The sequence below is a fragment of the Sminthopsis crassicaudata genome, chromosome 6, assembly GCF_048593235.1.
Source record: "Sminthopsis crassicaudata isolate SCR6 chromosome 6, ASM4859323v1, whole genome shotgun sequence".
Classification (NCBI taxonomy): domain Eukaryota; kingdom Metazoa; phylum Chordata; class Mammalia; order Dasyuromorphia; family Dasyuridae; genus Sminthopsis; species Sminthopsis crassicaudata.
Window position 1 is genome coordinate 238707085 of NC_133622.1, and position 19451 is coordinate 238726535.

At 32.1% G+C, this 19451-nt stretch overlaps 1 protein-coding gene across 1 annotated transcript; it reads left to right on the forward strand.

Annotated features, from left to right (window-relative positions):
• Positions 1-13795: 13795 nt before the first annotated feature.
• LOC141547414 (olfactory receptor 4P4-like) lies at positions 13796-14740 on the forward strand. Its single transcript, XM_074275848.1, has one exon. The coding sequence runs from the start codon at positions 13796-13798 to the stop codon at positions 14738-14740; it is 945 nt and encodes a 314-aa protein (XP_074131949.1).
• The last annotated feature ends 4711 nt before the right edge of the window (positions 14741-19451 follow it).

Here is a 19451-nt window from a genome sequence, read left to right on the forward strand (position 1 = left end):
ATACAATAGAACAGTGATGAATTGAATCAACTACACCAGTGAAAGAACTCTGGGAAATGAGTATGAACCACCACATAGAATTCCCAATCACTCTGCATTTTTTTATTTCCTTCACAGGTTAATTGTATACAATTTCAAAGTCCAATTCTTTTTGTACAACAAAATAACTGTATGGACATGTATACATATATTGTATTTAACTTATATTTTAACATATATAACATGTATTGGTCAACCTGCCATCTGGAGGAGGGGATGGAGGGAAGGAGGGGAAAAATTGTAACAAAAAGTTTTGCAATTGTCAATGATGAAAAATTACCCATGTATCTTGTAAATAAAAATCTATAATATTTATTCATTCATTCATTTAAAAAATAAATGAGTAGAATCAGGAGATTATTGTACACAGCAACAATAAGATTATAAAATGATCAATTCTGATAGACATGGTTCTTTTCAACAATGAGATGATTCAGGTCAGTTCCAATGATCTTGTGATGATCAGAGCCATCTACATTCAGAAAGAGGACTGGGAACTGAAGGTGGATCACTCATAGAATTTTCAATTCTTTTCTTGTTGTTTGCCTGAATTTTATTTTCTTTTTCATTTTTTTTTCTTTTTAATCTGATTCTTCTTGTACAGCAAGATAATTGTACAAATATGTATGCTTATATTGGATTTGTATATTTTTAACATGTCTAACATATATTTGATTACTTGTCATCTAGGAGAGGGAGTGAGGGGAAGGGAGGGACATTGGAACACAATTATCTTTGCATATGTTTTAAAACTGAAAAGTTTCAATAAAATAGTTAATTAATTTAGAAAACATGTCAATCATTTTCTGACCTTACAATATCTGTGCCAGAGTAATTCTTTAAGCTATTTGAAGAAAAGGACAAGATTTTTACATATCAAACAAAAATATTTATAGTAACTCCTTTTTGTGAAGTCAAAGTATTCAGTGCTAAAGAGTTCTCACAATTGGGGATGGCTAAAAATATTTTGGAGTAGAATAGTATTATGATGTATGAAATGACAAAAAGGAATAAAATTGTCTCATTGTCATTCATTTGGATGAAGTTATTGATTGTTAGAAGCTTCCAGGGGTGGAACAAAGATAGCAGAGTAAAGGCAGGAACCTGCTTAAGGTCTCTTAATTTTCATTGAAAACCATGTAAAACCAAACCTCTGAACAAAGTCCAATGGAATGAATCCACTCTTCAGCCCAAGATAGATTGAAAAAAACTTTAATGGAAGGTCAGTCTCACTGGGGTGCTCAGCTCAGTCAGACTCTGGGAAGGCTGCTGAGAGTATCTTAACCACAGCAAATCAGCACCTGACACCCTCAGCCTGGGGGTGACACTACTGATCCCCAGATGAGTGGAGGAACAGATCAGTGGAGCACCCTCAAGTCCCATTTCAGAAAGTAAACTCTATTAAACAGGCTGTTTCCTAAAAAGAGAAGGCAAACACAAGATGGTGTCTAAGTTCAAAACCAAGGTGCAAAGCTGCACAGGAAGGTTGAGACTATGCCAGTTTTAGCCCAAGATCAGTCAATCAAAAAAGTTTTAAATAAAAAGAAATACCAAAAGAAGAAGATAGAAAATGAGCAAGAATCAGAAAAGATCCTTGACTATAGAAAATTATTATGATGAGAGGGAAGACCAAAAGACCAACTTGGAAGAGGACAAAATATTCACAGAGGAAATCTCAGAGTGATAGAAATTGGTCTCAAGCCCAAAGAGGCTTCTTGGAGGTACTTTAAAAATACAATTGGTCAAATATAAAAGAAAAAAAAATCACTTAAGAAAACAATACCTTCAAAAGTAGAATTAACCAAATGGCAAAAGAGATACAAAAGCTAACTGAAGAAAATTACACATTAAAAACTAGAAACAGGCAAATGAAAGCTAATGATTTGTTGAGACAGCAACAATAAGTCAATCAATCCAAAAAGAATGAAAAAATGGAAGAAAATTTGAACTACTTCATTGGAAAAACATCTAACTTGGAACTTAAATACAGAAGATACAATTTTAAAATTATTGGACCACCCAAAGGCAATGACCAAAAAAAAAAAAAAAAAAAAAACAACAACCAAACAAACAAAAATAATAAAGAGTCTGGATAACATTCTTTAAGGGATCATAAAAGAAAACTGGGCTGACAGTCTAGAAGCAGAAGGGGAAATACTCATTGAAAGAATCCATTGATCAACCCCAGAAACAGATCCTAGAAGGAAACCCCCCCTAGGAACATTGTTGCAAATGTCCAGAACTAAAATCTCAAGGAAAACATACCACAATCTGACAGAAAAAAAAATATTCAAATATCAAGGAGTAACAGTCAGAATTGCCCAGGAGCTGGAAGATTCTACAATAAAGGATCAGGAGGCTTGGAATTATATATTCTGGAAGGCAAAGGTACTGGAGTTACAACCAAGAATTAACTACCCAGCAAGACTCAACATCATTCATCATGGGAGGAGACTGATCTGCAATGAAGTAAGAGACTTTCAATCATTTCTATTGAAAAAAAAAAAAACTGAACTAAACAGAAAATTTAAACTACAAACACAGGACTTAAGAGAAGCATAGAAAGGAAAGCATGAGAAAAAAATATATATATACATTATTTAAATGTTAAACTGTTTATATCATAAGATGAAAAATGATATCTGAAACTCTTAAGAATTGTATCTGTTGCTAGAGCAAACAGAGACAGGGGGCATCACATAGACAGAGGGTGGGGTTGTAAATGAACTCTGATGTGATAACATCACAGAAAAAGATATTAAGGGGTGAAACAAGGTCTGTACTAGAAAAGGGGAGGAATAAAGGGACAAAGTGGATCACATGCAAAAGAGCTATTACAATCAAAGGAAAGAAAGGAGAGGAATTAACATTATCTGAAACTTGATCTCATTAACTTTGCCACTAAGAGGGAATAACTTAATCATTCAGTTGGATACAGAACGTCAGGAACTATATGAACAAAAGGCTTTCTACACAAATAAAGTTAGATCTAATCAGTTGAAAAATTATCAAGTGCTCATGAGTAGTACCAGTGAATAATAAAAATGACTATACTACCTAAATTAATCTACTTATTTAGTGCCATACCAAACTCTAAAGAAATTATTTTATAAAATAAGAACAAAAGGTCAAGAATTTCAAGGGAATTAATGAAAAAATGCCAAGGAAGTTGGCCTAGCTGTGCCAGACTTAAAACTATATAGCAGCAGTCATCAAAACCATTTGTTAGTGGCTAAGAAATAGAGTAGCCATTCAGTAGAATAGCTTAGGATAACAGGACAAGATAGTCAATAACTATAGCAATCTAGAGTTTGACAAACCCAAAGACCCAAGCTGTGGGGATAATAACTCACTATTTGGCAAAGACTGCTGGGAAAATTAGAAACTAGTATAACGGAAACTAGGCACTGACTCACATCTAACAATATATTATCAAGATAAGTTGAAATGGATTCAACATTTAGATATAAAGAGTGATATAAGTAAATTTGAAGAACATATGATAATTCACCTATCAAATCTGTGGAGAAGGAAGGAATTCATGATCAAAGAAGAACTGGAACTCATTATTGAACACCATAGAGATAATTTTGATTATATTAAATTAAAAACTTTTTATGAAAAATAAATTTAGAAAATATTTTTATGTAAAAGGGTTCTAATAAAGTCTCCATTTCTACAACATGTAGAGAATTGACTCAAATTTATGAGAATTCAAGCCATTCTCCAGTTGAAAAATGGTCAAAGGATATGAATAGACAATTTTTAGATGAGGAAATTAAAACCATTTCTAGTCATATGAAAAGGTGCTCTAAATCACTATTGATTAGAGAAATGGAAATTAAGACAACTCTGAAGAATGTTGGAGGGGATGTGGGAAAACTGGAACACTAATACATTGTTTGTGGAACTGTGAACGGATCCAGACATTCTGGAGAGCAATATAGAACTATGATCAAAAAGTTATCAAACTGTGCATACTCTTTGATTCAGGAGTGTTTCTACTGGGCTTCTATCTCAAAGATATCTTAAAGGAAGGAAAAGGACCCACATGTGTAAAAATGTTCATGGCAGCCCTTTTTGTAGTGGCAAGAAACTGGAGACTGAATAGATGTCCATCAAATGGAGAATGGCTGAATAAATTGTGTTATATGAATGTTATGGAATATTATTTTTCTATAAGAAAGGGATGGGGGAAAGGGGAATAAATTGGAACACAAGGTTTTGGAAGGGTCAATGGTGAAAAATTATGCTTGCATATGTTTTGAAAATCAAAAGCTTAAAAAAACACTACTAAGGACAGGGTGGAAAAAGAGAACAAAAACCATTTATAGGGAAAAAATAGGATAAAGGAAAATACAGAGCTGGTAATCATAGCTATGAATGTTAATGGGATGAATTCTCCCATAAAATGGAAGTGAATAACAAAAGGATCAAAAAAAAAAAAAAAACAGAATTCTACAATATGGTGCTTAAAATAAATACATTTGATACTGAGAGACACAGAGTAAAGATCAAAAGCTAGAATAGAATTTATTATGCCTCAGCTGATGCATAAATATCTGGGGAAACAATTCTGATCTCAAATCAAAAGTAAACATAGGTATAATTAAAAGATATAAGAAGAAAAAAATATCAAATACATAAAAAAGGAAAAGGTGAACTTACCATCAATGAAAAAGAAGTTGAAGAAATTGTTAGAAGCTATTTTGCCCAACTGCATGGCAGCAAATCTGACAGTCTAACCAAAATGGATGAATATTTACAAAAATATAAATTTCCTAGAATAACTGAAGAAGAAATAAATTACTTTAACAGTCCCATTTTAGAAAGAAAAATTGAATGTTACATTAATAAACTGCCTTAGAAAAAAATCTCCAGGGCCAGATGTATTCACAAGTGAATTCTACCAAACATTTAAAAAACAATTAATTCCAATACAATGTAAATTCTTTGGAAAAATAGATAAAGAAGGAATATTTCCAAATTCCATCTGTGGCAACTGATACCTAAATCACTAAGAACCAAAACAGAGAAATAAAATACCAGGCCAATCTTACTAATGAATATTGATGCAAAATTTTTATGTGATATAATAATCAGACCTGTAGTAACCTCATATTTAATAACCCCCAAAACTGTAGCTTCTGGAATAAGAAATCATTATTTGACAAAAATCTCTGGGAAAACTGGAAAATAATATGCTAGAAACTCAGCATTGGGCTACAATCTCATACTAAAATAAGGTCAAAAAGGGTACATAATTTGGGCATAAAGATACCATAAACAAATTAGGAGAGTAAGTAACAATTTACCTATCAAGTTTTGGAGAAGGGAAAAAGAATTTATGACAAGGAAGAACTAGAGAACATTATGAAAGGAAAAATAACCAACTTTGATTACATTAAATTAAAAACATCTTACACAAACAAACCAACAGAAACAAAATTAAAAGGGAAACAAAGCTATGGGGAAAATATGGTCAGAGTTTCCTTCTCTCCCTCTCTTTTTTAAAAGTTTTTTTTTTCTCCCCAAACATAGATAATTTCAACATTCAAGCTTGCAAAACCTTGTCCATTTTTTCCATTCCTTTCCAGCAATTCTCTTCACTAGATCACTAGATGGTAAGTAATCAAGTATATTAAACATACATAATTCTTACATATACATATATATTTCCACAATTATAATAATGAACAATAAAAATTATATCAAAAAGGGGAAAAGTGAGAAAGAGAAGAAAATACAAGCAGACAACTTAAAAAAAGTGAAAATACTAAATTGTGATCCATATCCCATCCCCACAGTCCTCTCTGGTACAGATGAATCTTTTCATCACAAGACCAGTAAAACTAGCCTGAGTCATCTCACTGTTAAAAAGAGCCTCATCCATCAGAATTGATCATCCTGAAGTTTTGCTGTTGCTGTGTACAATAATCTCTTGTTTCAACTCACTTCATTTACCATCAGGTCATATAAGTCTCTGTAGGTTTCTCTGAAATCATCCTGCTCATCATTTTCATAGAGCAATAATGTTGGATCAAAGGATATGCATATTTTCTTAGCCCTTTAGATTCAGTTTCAGATTGCTCTCCAGAATGGTTGAATTAGCTCACAACTCCACCAAAATTATATCACCTCCAACATTAATCATTGCTTTTTGTTGTTATTGTTGTTATTTAGTCAATCAGAGAGATGTGTAGTGGTATCTCAGAATTGACTTAATTTGCATTTCTCTAATCAATAGTGATTTAGAGAATTTTTATATTGCTGCAAATAGCTTTAATTTTTTCATCTGAAAATTGTCTGCTCATATCCTTTGGCCATTTATCAATTAGAGAAAGGCTTGAATTCTTAGAAATTTGAATCAGATCTCTATATTTTTAGAAATAAGGCTTTATCAGAACTCTTGGATAAAAATTCTTTCCAAGATAATTTGCTTTGCTTCTAATCTTGTCTACATTGGTTTTGTTTATACAAAATCTTTTTAACTTAATATAATCAAAAATATCCATTTTGCATTCCATAACTTACTTTAGTTCTTCTTTGACCACAAATTTCTTCCTTCTCCACAGATCTGAGAGGTAGATTATTCTTTTTTCTTCTAATTTTCTTATAGTATCACTCTTTATGTCTAAATCATGAGCCTGTTATGACCTTATATTGCTGTAGAGTGTTAGGTGTGTGTCAATGCCTAGTTTCTGCTACACTAATTTCCCAGTTTCCCAGCAGTTTTAGTCAAATAGTGAATTTTGAATTTTGAATCCCAGAATCTGAGGTCTTTGGGTTTATTAAACACTAAATTACTATAGTCATTGATTATAGTCTCTTGTAAATATGACCTCTTCTGTGAATCAACTATTCTATTTCTCAGCCAGTACAAAATGGTTTTGATGATCACTGGTTTATAATATAGTATTAAGACTGTTACAGTTATGCTACCTTAATTTGCATTTTTTAAAATTGCCTCAAAATTCTTGACCTTTTGTTCTTCTGGATGAACTTTGTCATTTCTTCTAGCTCTATAAAATAATTTCTGAAGAGTTTGTTATGGCATTGAATAAATAGATTAATTTAAATAGTATTGTCATATTTATTGTATTAGTTCCACCTACCCATGAGCATTGGATATTTTCCCAATTTATTAGATCTACCTTTATTTGTGTAGAAAGTGTTATGTAGTGGTGTTCGTACAATTATTGATTTTGCCTTGATAGGTAGACTCCCACATGCTTTATATTATCTACAGTTTTTTAAATGGAATTTCTCTTTGTATTACTTGCTGCTAGACTTTGTTGATAATATAAAAATGTAAATGATTTCTGTGGATTAATTTTGTATCCTGAAATTTTACTAAAGTTGTGAATTATTTGTAGTAGTTTTTCAATTGATTCGCTAGGGTTTTCTTAGCATACCATCATATCATTTACAAAGGGTGATAATTTGGTTACCTCATCACCAACTCTAATTCCTTTCATTTCTTTTTCTTCTCTTATTTATAATGCTAACATTTAATACAATATTGATTATTAATGGTGATAGTGGGCAACATTGTTTCACCCCTGATCTTACTGGGAATGGTTCTACTTTATTCCCATTACATATGCTGCTTAGCTGATGATTTTTAATTACATGGTACTGATCATTTTTAGGAAACTTCATTTATTCCTATATTCTGTAGTGTTTTTTATAAATGCTGCTAAATGTCTTCCATTGATTCACATTGGCAATATCTTCCATTCAAATATATATATATATATATATATATATATATATATATATATATATATATATATATTTTATGGGCAGAATTTTAAAAAGTTTTTTTCCTTAAATCTATTGTTTTTAGCACAATGCTTAGTATATGGGAATCAATTAGTAAATGAATGATTTGAAAATTAATGTTTAGTTGTTACTTTCTTCCTTTATTCTGCCTTGTAGTGCTTCATTTATTTCTGTATTGTTTGATTGTTTTTGATCCATTTGGGTTTTTTTGGCAAAGACATTACAGCAGTTTTCCATTTCTTTCACTATCTCAATTTTGAAGATGATGTAACTGAGATAAATATGATTAAGTTACTTGCCCAGGGTTACATACACTGGTTAGTGTCTGAGATTTTATTTGAACACAGGTCTTCCTGACTCTAAACTAAGGACATGTTCATTTAACCGCTTTGCATCTAACCTCTGTTATAATTGCACTATAATTCAGGTTAGAAAAACATGGCCTAAAGTCCAGATCCAAAATGTGAGTTTGGGCATATAGGCCACAGTTTGCTTGATTTCTATGAATCTTTTCTTCATACATACCATTATTCAAAGGTATGTTACAAAAGTACAAGCCTGATAGGGGCACATCAAAAAGTTAGTAAAAAGAAAGGATTCCCATCATATTAACGATGAGAGCTCTAAATTGCTTTGGATTCTTCTTCATGAGTAACCCTGATACATAGAATATTTCAGTTAGTGAAAAAAGTAGTCCCAAATAATTATACCTCTAGATAAGGGTTATTCCTGTCTCTTATCTCAGAAAGACTTATTCTCCTCTCTCTGTCTCTATTTTTTTTTTATTTTTTTCTTTGTATTTCTCTCCATTTACCTATCTTTTTTGTGTATGCAAGTCTCTCTATGTAACTCTCTTAGTCTCTCTGTGCTCCTCTCTGATTCTGTGGGTCTCTGTCTCTGTCTTTATGTTTCTTTCTCTATTTCTTCTCTTTGAGTGTGTGTGTGTCTCTCTCTCTGACAATGTCTCTCTGTGTGTCTCTGCTTCTCTCTCTATTTCTCTGTCTCTGTCTCCCTATATTATACCTCTGTTTCTGTCTTTCTGTGTTTCTCTATCACTCTGTTTCTTTATCTCTTTCTCTATTTTTGTCTCCATCTCTGTTTCTCCATCTCTGCCTCTGTCTGTCTCTTCCTCTGTCTCTCTCTCTGTCTGTCTATCTCTCTCTCTCTCTCTTTTTCATTTCCCTCTGTGTCTTCTCTTTTTCTCCCTCATTTACGCAAATTGTTAGCCAAAAGCAGTTATATATATTGTCAAATATACTTGCTGTTATGAGTCTCATGTTGCCAACCAAGGAAGATCTAGTTAAAAATGACAGCTGGCGGTCAGGATCTGAAAAATTGTGAAATTATTACCTGTGTTTCTAAAAATAGTACACTTTGTTGTATACCACATGACTTCAGGAGGTAAGTGTCTACATGCCCTGGAGGGAGTACAATTGAACTACTACTACTTAATTGAAAAAAAAAAAAAACAAAAAAAAAACAACAAACATTCTAAACTTGTGAGAGCATCAGTTGTTGAGACTTTCAAAGACTTATAAATACTTCATTTAATGTGTTAGAATCTGCTTAAATGTTCTTTTTTATTTTTTTTTCTAACTGATGCTTTAGAGAGCTGAATGTTATATTTATTTTACTTTACAATGTAGAAATGTTCTTCCATTCTTTCTGAATTACAAAGACATGATGTAAAAATGTGTCTCAATCTCCAATTACCTTTCCAGTGCTGAGGAAATAATTATTTGTTCTCAGTTTTTCAGAAACTGTGTGTCCAGTGGCTTGAATTCTTTCATTGCTGAAGGTAGAACAGGCTTACTCTTTATGACTTACATCAGTCTTGATCTGTTCATTTCTGGTTTATAAACACTTGGATTTAATCTAAAAGCTCTAACTGAATCAAGAGTCTGAAGTATGTGTTTGACCAGTGGATAAAATCAGACTTGGCTAATATTAAACTTTACCAGTCAGTATTGTAGGGCAGTGGAATTCAATTTGGCTAAGGATGTTGGTGTACAGATATAATAGCTAGAATCCAAGTTAATTAGACATTACCAATTATTTATTGCTTATAAAAGTTAGAGGTCAGGAAATATGATTTAACCAGTGAAAATTTATAATCTCGGGTTGTAGAAGATTATAATGACAATTTCAACTTAGCTCATTTTCCCAAGGAGGGTTGGATAAAAGGTACTCATTGGAGCATCACACTGAAATCTCTTGGATTCATCATCCAACAGTAAGTTTCCTTATACATTATCTTACATGATTTTCTGGAAGAGAAAAGTGTGTGTGTGTGTGTGTGTGTCCACAGAATGGTAGGAGGGAAAATGGAATCATGATGACTGAAATCAAGTACTTGAAAGATCTGATGCAGAAAAAGTCTTAGATCCACTTTGCTTTATTACCAGAGTCATAAATAGAAGCAAAAATAAAATGTTAAAAGTGGTAAAATTAAACTAAAAACAGATGATAAAAAGAAACAGGAAAAGTCTAAACATGGGCTCCCAAAAGAAGTAGTTGGTTATGCTTTTCTGAAGGTTTTCCCACAAGAGCTGTATGACTGTGTCAAGACTTTCTATATCATTTGGTTGCTTGCTTGATTTTATCTACATGGTAGAGTATGCCATTAAGATCCTTACACTTCTGATATTCTGCAATCCTTTAGAAATAGCAAGTAAAAAGGTTTTATGAATGTATGTTTCTGAAATGTCATTCCTCAGTTTATCTATCATATCATGTCCTCTCTCTGGCACTCTCTCTATCTTCCCTCTCCTTTTCCTCTCTCTCTCTTTGTCTATCTATCTATCATCTACCTGTCTATCTATCTATCTACCTGTCTATCTATTTATCTATCTATATGTCTATATTTATATAGCAATCTATTTTTTTGAAAAGAATATCTCCTTCATTCTACATGTGGATTTTGGAGGATCTTGACTAACTCCTTTGTATTATAGGTTATTATATTAAGCAGAAGACGTAGAGATAGATGATTATGGTCAGAAGAAGGGATTTGAGGAGTTGAGCTAACCCAAAACACATTCTGAGAAATAGTTTTCTTTTGGTTTTCCCTCAACTGCTTTTTTACTTCCTAGAAATACTTATTTGCTTTACTTATTTATCTATTTATCTATTCTCTCACCATTGGAAAGGTAAAATCTTGTATTACAGGGCTGTTCATGTGCGTGTGTTGTGTGTGTGTGTTTGTGTGTGATTTTCCTATTATCTGTGTGTATATGTCAGTTTTATAAGCATTAATTGACATCAAGAACTATGTCACTAATCCCTCATGAAGAGGAGGGAGAAATAATTAAATGCAATGGGATTAACTTTGTGTTTTGTTAAAACTTCTTGGTAAAAGATTCAGTCAATTGAAATATTGAAACTCTGATTCAGTAGCCATTTGAAACTATTCATTCAAAAATGTTACTTCCCCTCTAAAAGTGGGAAGAATTGACATAAATCTTTGAATAGCAATAAAGATTTCATGTTTATGGAATACTTTATAGCTTATAAAGCATATACATACCCACACTCACACTCCCCATCCCCACTCTCAGGCACAGCCCACACGCACATCCTCCACCCTTTCATCATCATCATCATCATCATCATCATCATCATCATCATCATCATCAATAACAATATCACCATTGTCAAGATCCTTGCCCTCTTTGTCATGGATATTTATGTTCTTAACCTTAGGCTTACAAATAATTTCCCATATTATCTTCTTTGACTCTCAAACTACAAGAAGTAGTTATACACTTTATTCTTCTCTTGAAAATGAAGAAACTGAAGATCAGAAAAATGAAAATGTAGAAACAAAAGGATATGAAATAAAGCTAGACCTTGGATCAAATTACAGAGATTATCTGATTCAAATATCTCATTTTTGAGATCAAATAATTAAATATTAAGTTTTGCATGAAATAATGACAGTCACTTTTTATCCAGATTTGTTGATATTTGTATTTTAAGAGTGAGGAATTGATGTTATGGTAAATCTGTTCAATAGGAACATCCTGCAGAGGGCATGTTCATAAAGCAATGAGAACTTTGATGGTTTTTCTCTACAACATAGTAATTAACTGCTTTATAAGCAAAACACTACCTTAATACAAATTTTGTGAAAATCATAGAAAAGAATATGATTGTCTATAGGATTGTATATAGGAGGTAAATAATATTTTGAACAATAAAGTGATCACTTAATTCACATCTGTCTAAAGTGTGATTATAAATTCATGTCTTAAGGAACACAATCCTATGTACTCTGAAGAATGGACCAGAATCCAGCTAATATGATACTTATCCCAAAGTGTTTTATTTATTTATTTTTAAAAATTTTTGCCATGCCTGCAATGAACACCAAATGAGAGCAGTAGGGGTATGGGAATTATAAAACTTAATTAATTTTATATATATTTTGTTCATGCAATGCCAAGCAATCTAATATCAGAAAACTTTCAGTTGTCAGAATTTTCTCCTTTATGATCTATTCTGAAAGGTTGCTTAGACATTGAAGATTTAAGGTAAGTTTCCTTGGAGATATTCCTATTCTCATTTTTCATTTTCCTTTTGTGTCTTTGTTTCTTGTGACTGAGCATTATTTACATTTTAAACTGCTTATGAGTATATGTGTCTGTGTGAATGTGTGTGTAAGATGATTATGTCTTAGTTAAGGAAAATAAATCTCATTGTTTTCCCATACAAATCATATTTCTATATCAACATATGTATTTAAGAATGTACATATATTTTACATTTTTCTGATTGGTGTAGTAACATTACTTCAAGTATAATAATTATTCTAAGGAATGGAAATATTCATTGTCTTTTAAATGGACATTATAGTCATAGAATGTTAGAGCTTTAGATCATGACCATAGAATGAATGCAGGTATTCTGACTCCAAGACCGTTATTTTTATTTTCACCTCCTTTTATAATTCAATAAATAACCAGAATAGGAAATTGAGTAATTCCAATGAGTCATAATTTTTGGGAACGCAGCTAAATGGGGCAGTGAATAGAGCACCAGCCCTGGAAACAGGAGTACCTGAGTTCAAATCCAATGTCATTCACCTGACAACACTTACTGTTTTCTATGTAACCTTGGGCAAGTCATGTAAATTCAATTGCTTCTCAAAAGAAGAAGAAGAATTATAATGAGAAAAAAGAATGTTAGAACTAAGAAGAACTTACAGACATGGAGTATATTAAATCTGGAAGGACTTTTAGAACAGAACTTTTAAATTCTGGTTAATTTCATACAATACAACATAAAAGTCATTTGTGGGAGAAGGGATCTTGAATGGTAGAACTAGAAACAGTCTAACAAAATAGAACATAGAATATTAGCACTAGACAGGATCTTGGAACACTAAGTATGAGATATTAGGCATATAAAACAACTTAAAAGAAACCAAAGAATTTGAATACATGATGATGCTTTAGAAGTCATCTAGTACAGAGTTGTCGAATGCCCACACTTTCAACTTCAGCTTGAACCATGCAAAAACATAATTAGAAAATATCTTAAAAAATAAATTAAAATTAAATAACATACAGCTAATGAAAATGTAGTTTTCTAAATCAAGATATAATTTTTTTGACTATGTCCTAAAATGTTTAATTTTTTTTTTCCCATTTGGAAGTGAATAGGATGGTGGAATCGTAAGTGGTCACCACATTGATTAAAATTCTTCAATTTTTATCTCTACACTGTTGTTAATGTATGCATTATTTTCTTGATTTTGGTCACTTAATTCTGTATCCATTCATAAAAGTCTTTCTAGATATCTCTGAATTACATGGCATGTAATTATGCCATATATATGGCATCATATAAATGTGTGAATTCCCTTCCTTATGACAAATGGAAGATATTTATAGAACTATGCTTGCAGTAATACAATTTTTCTTCTAATTTCAGATAAAATTTAATCTGGAATATAAAGTACCAAAACACAATGGCAACAAAGGGCAATGTAACAGAATTCATTCTCTTTGGACTATCAGATGACCCAAACACACAGATATTTTGTTGTATCTTCTTCTTCTTCTGTTACATCAGTCTCCTCACAGGAAATCTTATAATTCTCATCTCTATCCATTTTAGTCATCTTTTCTACCAGCCAATGTACTATTTCCTCAGTCACTTGTCTTCTATGGACATCTACTATACTTCTACTGTTACACCAAAATTACTTCAGAATCTATTAACTAAAAGAAGAACTATCTCCTATGATTTTTGTATGTTCCAAATCTTTGGGATGCACTTTTTTGGCAGTATTGAGGTCTTCATCCTGACCGCAATGGCCTTAGACCGCTATGTTGCCATCTGTAAACCTCTCCACTACATGGTCATCATGAGCAGAAAGAAATGCAACCTTCTTGTGTTAGTTGCTTGGGCTGGAGGGGCTGCTCACTCTTTTCCTCAATTATCCATGACTCTCAAATTACCCTTTTGTGGCCCCAATGAAATTGATCATTATTTCTGTGACATCTTCCCCTTACTGAAAATTGCCTGTACAGATACTTACATGTCTGGTGTTCTTGTTGTACTGAATTCAGGGATAATTGCATTGGTAATCTTTGTGATCTTATTTGTTTCTTATGCTATTATATTATGGACTCTACGCAAACATTCAGCTGAAGGGAGGAGGAAAGCTCTCTCTACCTGTGGGTCTCATTTCACAGTTGTCATTTTGTTTTTTGTGCCTGCATTTTTTTCCTATGTTCGACCTCCCACCACCTATTCAGAAGATAAAGTGTTTGCTCTGTTTTATACTATCATTGCTCCTATGTTCAACCCCTTAATCTATACTCTGAGAAATACTGAGATGAAAAATGCTATGAGAAAGGTGTGGTGTCAAAAGATTTTAGGGAAAGAAAATCAAAATCAGTTGCATTAAGTTTCTCTTGCAGTCAGGGGCAGCTAGGTGGCACGGTGGATAGAGCACCAGCCCTGAATTCAGGAGGACCAGAGTTCAAATCTGGTCTCAGATACTTAATACTTCCTATCTCTGTGACCCTGGGCACTTAATTTTTTTTTTCTCTTGCAGCATTTCATGGAAAGAAAAAGGGCTTGACTATTCAAATGTAATTTTAGGATGAAAGTTATATGAAAGGTATGACATATCAATATTGGAGTGAAGGCAGGATGATGGGCATGAGTAGGGATTACAAAAGTTGACAACAAATACATTATTTAGTGAGATAATGTCCAGTTTTTGTGTTGTCCATATTTTTTCTTTCTCCCAAGTCATATCTTTTAAGTGCTCATTATACCTTAAGTTACTTACTTATAATATAAAGTTTAGCATATCACCTTTGAATAGATATAATTTATTTTTTTTTACTTCCAATAAAAGCAAACATAAAATTAGGAACAAGCATTATTGTTTATGTCGTATAATCAATGCGTATACATATATGTGTGTATGTGTATAATGCCTATATATATGTGTGTAATATATGTGTTTGTATAATGTATGCATATATGTGCAATATATATTGTGTAATTGTAAAATTACCTCAACTGATTCCTCGACTCTCTGTGCTTCACATATTGAAAGATTCAAACTATGTATAAGTTATTTTCCCCAATAGCTCTGTGTAGGTCAGTAAATGGCTTAATAGGTTTCAAACTATAACATGAACTCTTCATTCCCAGTCTCTTGTTTCTTAGTAACTAATTAATAGTATAGTAAATAACAATCTAAATAAATCAATGGTGACATAATTTGATGAATCTTTCCTTGTGCCTCTGGATGCTAAATATTCTAGGCTGAATATGACACTTGATTTTCAGATAGTGAATATCCAGAAATGCATTAAGGTTTTCCAAAGATTGATTGGGAAATTAATTGTCAGTGAAAGAGAGAGTTATCTGAAGACTGTATTTCTAAGTTCATCTGTTTGTGTCATTTGAGCAAGTGAGGGCAGTCAGTTGGAGAAGTAGATGCCCGGCCTGCTGTCAAAAAGGCAATTCAGACTCTCATTAATGAGGAAATCACTACACACTGTTTACCTCAGTTTCCTCATCTGTAAAATAAATCAGAGAAAGAAATGATAAACTACTTGTGTCTTTGCAAAGAAAACCTCAAATAGCATAACAAAATCAGATGTTGACTGAAAACAAAGAGCTGATGAACTTTCTGAGAGAATAAATAGCTCAGGCATAAAGCTTTAAAAGAAGTTTATTTTGACAGACACTCAAGTAGATCAAACACTATATTTCAAGCTTCTCAGCCATATTCACCAATGATCAGGTTAGTCATTTGGCATTATGGAAAGAACACTGAAATTAGAGTCGTGTAACCTCTTAGAGTATAGGTGCTGATTCTTAACACCACCACTATGGCTTTAATTACTTTGGCTCTCATATACTATGAATTACAGGCTTGGACTACATAATCTCACAGTCCATTTGTCTTTTGAATCTAGCATTCTATAATAAGGAATGTTAACATTTTTGTTTTCATTGTGGATTTTAAAAATCTTTGAATGACTCAGAATAATGTTGAAAAATATATAGACAATTTAAAAAATCATATTGAAATAATTATCAAAATATTTTAAGTGGTAACATAATATGTGTGTTTTTAACACATTTAAAAATACATTTAAAAACAAGTAAATTAAATTTATTTTTTAAAGGCATAGCAGTATAAAGGCTAGTGTTGACTATCTAGGAATAGAATACAAAACTTTGTCATCACCTTTGAGCAGGCCAAAAAAAAAATCATGTCAGACATATAAAATATGTTTTTATTTTCTTGAAACAAATATATAAATTGTCAATTCAGAAACATATAAATTAATGTCACACACAAAATGTAAATTTATAAATCAACTTCATTGTCATCAAAATAGTTTTTTCCCAAGTAATCTGAAGTTTTGTTTCTTTTACTATTCATAGATTTTTTTTCTTTTGAAAAAAAGTTGACAAAGGGTTTTCTATTTCCTCTTCAATTTGATAAAATACTTTCTTCAACATTTGAATTTTTATAAAGCTATTAGGCACTTTTCCTCCTTCCATATCAGCTGTTTAACAAATTTGTCTATTTTATATTAGCAGTCTTAAGGGTAAATTCTGGATCTTGAATTGAAAGAGTTACTTCATTAATGTTAAATGTTTAGTTAAAAAATATTTACCAATCAAACCAAATTATGGCTGAAATTTATCTTTTTACAATGGTTCACATGACTTCTTTTTCTTCTAGGGGAAGTTTCATATCTCTAAATAGCTACATGAATAAAATAGAGATAGAGGAGATCACTGAATTGAGCATGCAACTAAAAAAGCTAGAAAAAAAAGAAATTAAAAACCCTCTATTAAATACCAAATTAGAAATTCTGAAATTCATAAGAAAGATGAACATAATTGAAACTAAGAGAACTATTGAACTAATTAATAAAACAGAGTTGGTTTTATGAAAAAAAATAATAAAATGAATAAATCTCTGTGTTAATTTGATTAGAGAAAGGAAAGAAAAAAATCAAATTGCCAGCATCAAACATGAAAAGGGTGAATTTACCAATGATGTGAAAGAAATTAAAGTAATAATTAGGATATATTTTATCCAATTATACAGTAGCAAATCCAACAATCTAACCAAAATGGATGAATATTACAAAAATATAAATTGCCCATAGTAAGAGAAGAGGAAATAAATTACTTAAGTAATCCAATTTTAGAAAAATAAATTAAACAAGCCATTAATGAAATCCCTATGATAAAATCTCCATGGATTCACAAGGGAATTTTATCACACATTTAAAGAATAATTAATTCCTAAATTTGTAATCTATTTGGAAAAATAGATAAAAGAATATTACCAAATTCCTTCTATAACACAAATAGGGTACTGATATCTAAATCAGAAAAAGCCAAAACAGTGAAAGAAAATTAGACCAATCTCCCTAATGAATATTGGTGCAGAAATTTCAAATAAAATATTAGCAAAGAAATTACAGCTACTTATCAGCAGGATAATATGACCAAGTGGAATTTTTACTAGGAATTCAGGGTTGGTTCAGCATCAGGAAAATTATTACCATAAATGTAGTCTTTCCTATCTTCTCTCTTCCTAAGTTTTTTGGACTCTTTTATATGTTGCCTTTCATTATTATAATGTAAGCTCCTTGAGGTCAAGGATTGTCTTACTTTTTGCTAACTTTTACCTACTTTAAGTGCTTGGCACAGTGCCTGACACAGAGCATGTTTGTTGAATTTGACTGATGTGTTTGATTATCAAAGAAAAACTTTGGTTTCTTCAGAATTCATACAGAACCTGGCCCTTTCACACAGCTTACTTTGCCTTCATATAAGAGAAAAAATATTTTGGATTTAAAATGAAGACTCATGCAAGGAAGATAAAATGGGAAGATTATTCTTTCTGCTCATCCTTTCTTAATATACTATTTATGAAGTGACTAAATTGTACAATGCCTGGGGCCAATCCCCAGCAATTATGGAAATCTTTGATAAGAATGTGTCCCTGGTTTTCACATTTGATTTGATTATTTAAAAACTATTTGTTACGATTCTTACAAGGTACTAAGACAGTGGAATTTATAGAGACAATAATTATCTAAATTAGCATGGTTCAGTATGATTGATCTGATCCTACAAGGAGATGTGTATGGCCCAGAACTTGAAACAAGGTACTCAGTGGGATTGAGGAGACAATGGGTTAAGTCGAATTTAGCATTGATTTAATCCTACAATAAATAATGGTTTCCTAGTGATATAATAATTTGGTGTATTACTCAGTGAGGGGCATATAAGGAGGGAGCTCTCTAGGGGCCAGAAGGAGAAGCCCACTAGAAGCTCATTTGGAGGAAGCTAGTAAACAGGAGCTCTTGGAACCAAGGAGAGAGATATAGGCCTCTAAGAAAGATAACCAGGGCACAAGGAAGGAGACAAGACTTTGAAGGAGATTTTAATAGGATCTGGACTTTATAACTGGCTGCATTTGGGGTGATTACTCTTGAGCTGAAACTAAGGCTGCCTCCAGAAGCCCCCCAAGAAACCTGCTCCCAGAGAACAATATAATTTAGAGAAGAATATTACAACTATTATTCATTAAAGAATATTTGGTGACATAATGCCCATTTTTTTCACCAAGGACACAAAGGGGGAACAATGAAATTACAGCCCATATTTTTATTTAGATAGTAATGACATTTTGTTTGTCCACTCATTCTTCATTTCTGCATTTCTCAGTGTGTATATGATACATATGCCTTACAGGGCAGATAAAAACTCAGTAAAACTTAATGATTCCAATTCATGTTGATGATGACTCACATTAGTCTTGGATTCTTTTCCATGGTAATTGTGACACATAGAAATTTGTTAGTGAAAAAAGAAACAGTCCCAAACAATTGGACCGCTAGGCAATTATTATTCCTGTCTCTATTGTCAGACCAACTCGCATGTATCTATGTATCTCTCTTTTTCTCTTTGTATCTGTGTCTATGCAAGTCTGTCTCAGTTTCTGTGTGTCTCTCACTCTGTCCATATGCGCATTTTTCTGTCTTTCTTTGTCTCTCTGTTTTGGTCTCTGTTTCTCTATCTCTCTCTCTCTCTCTCTCTCCTCTCTCTCTCTCTCTCTC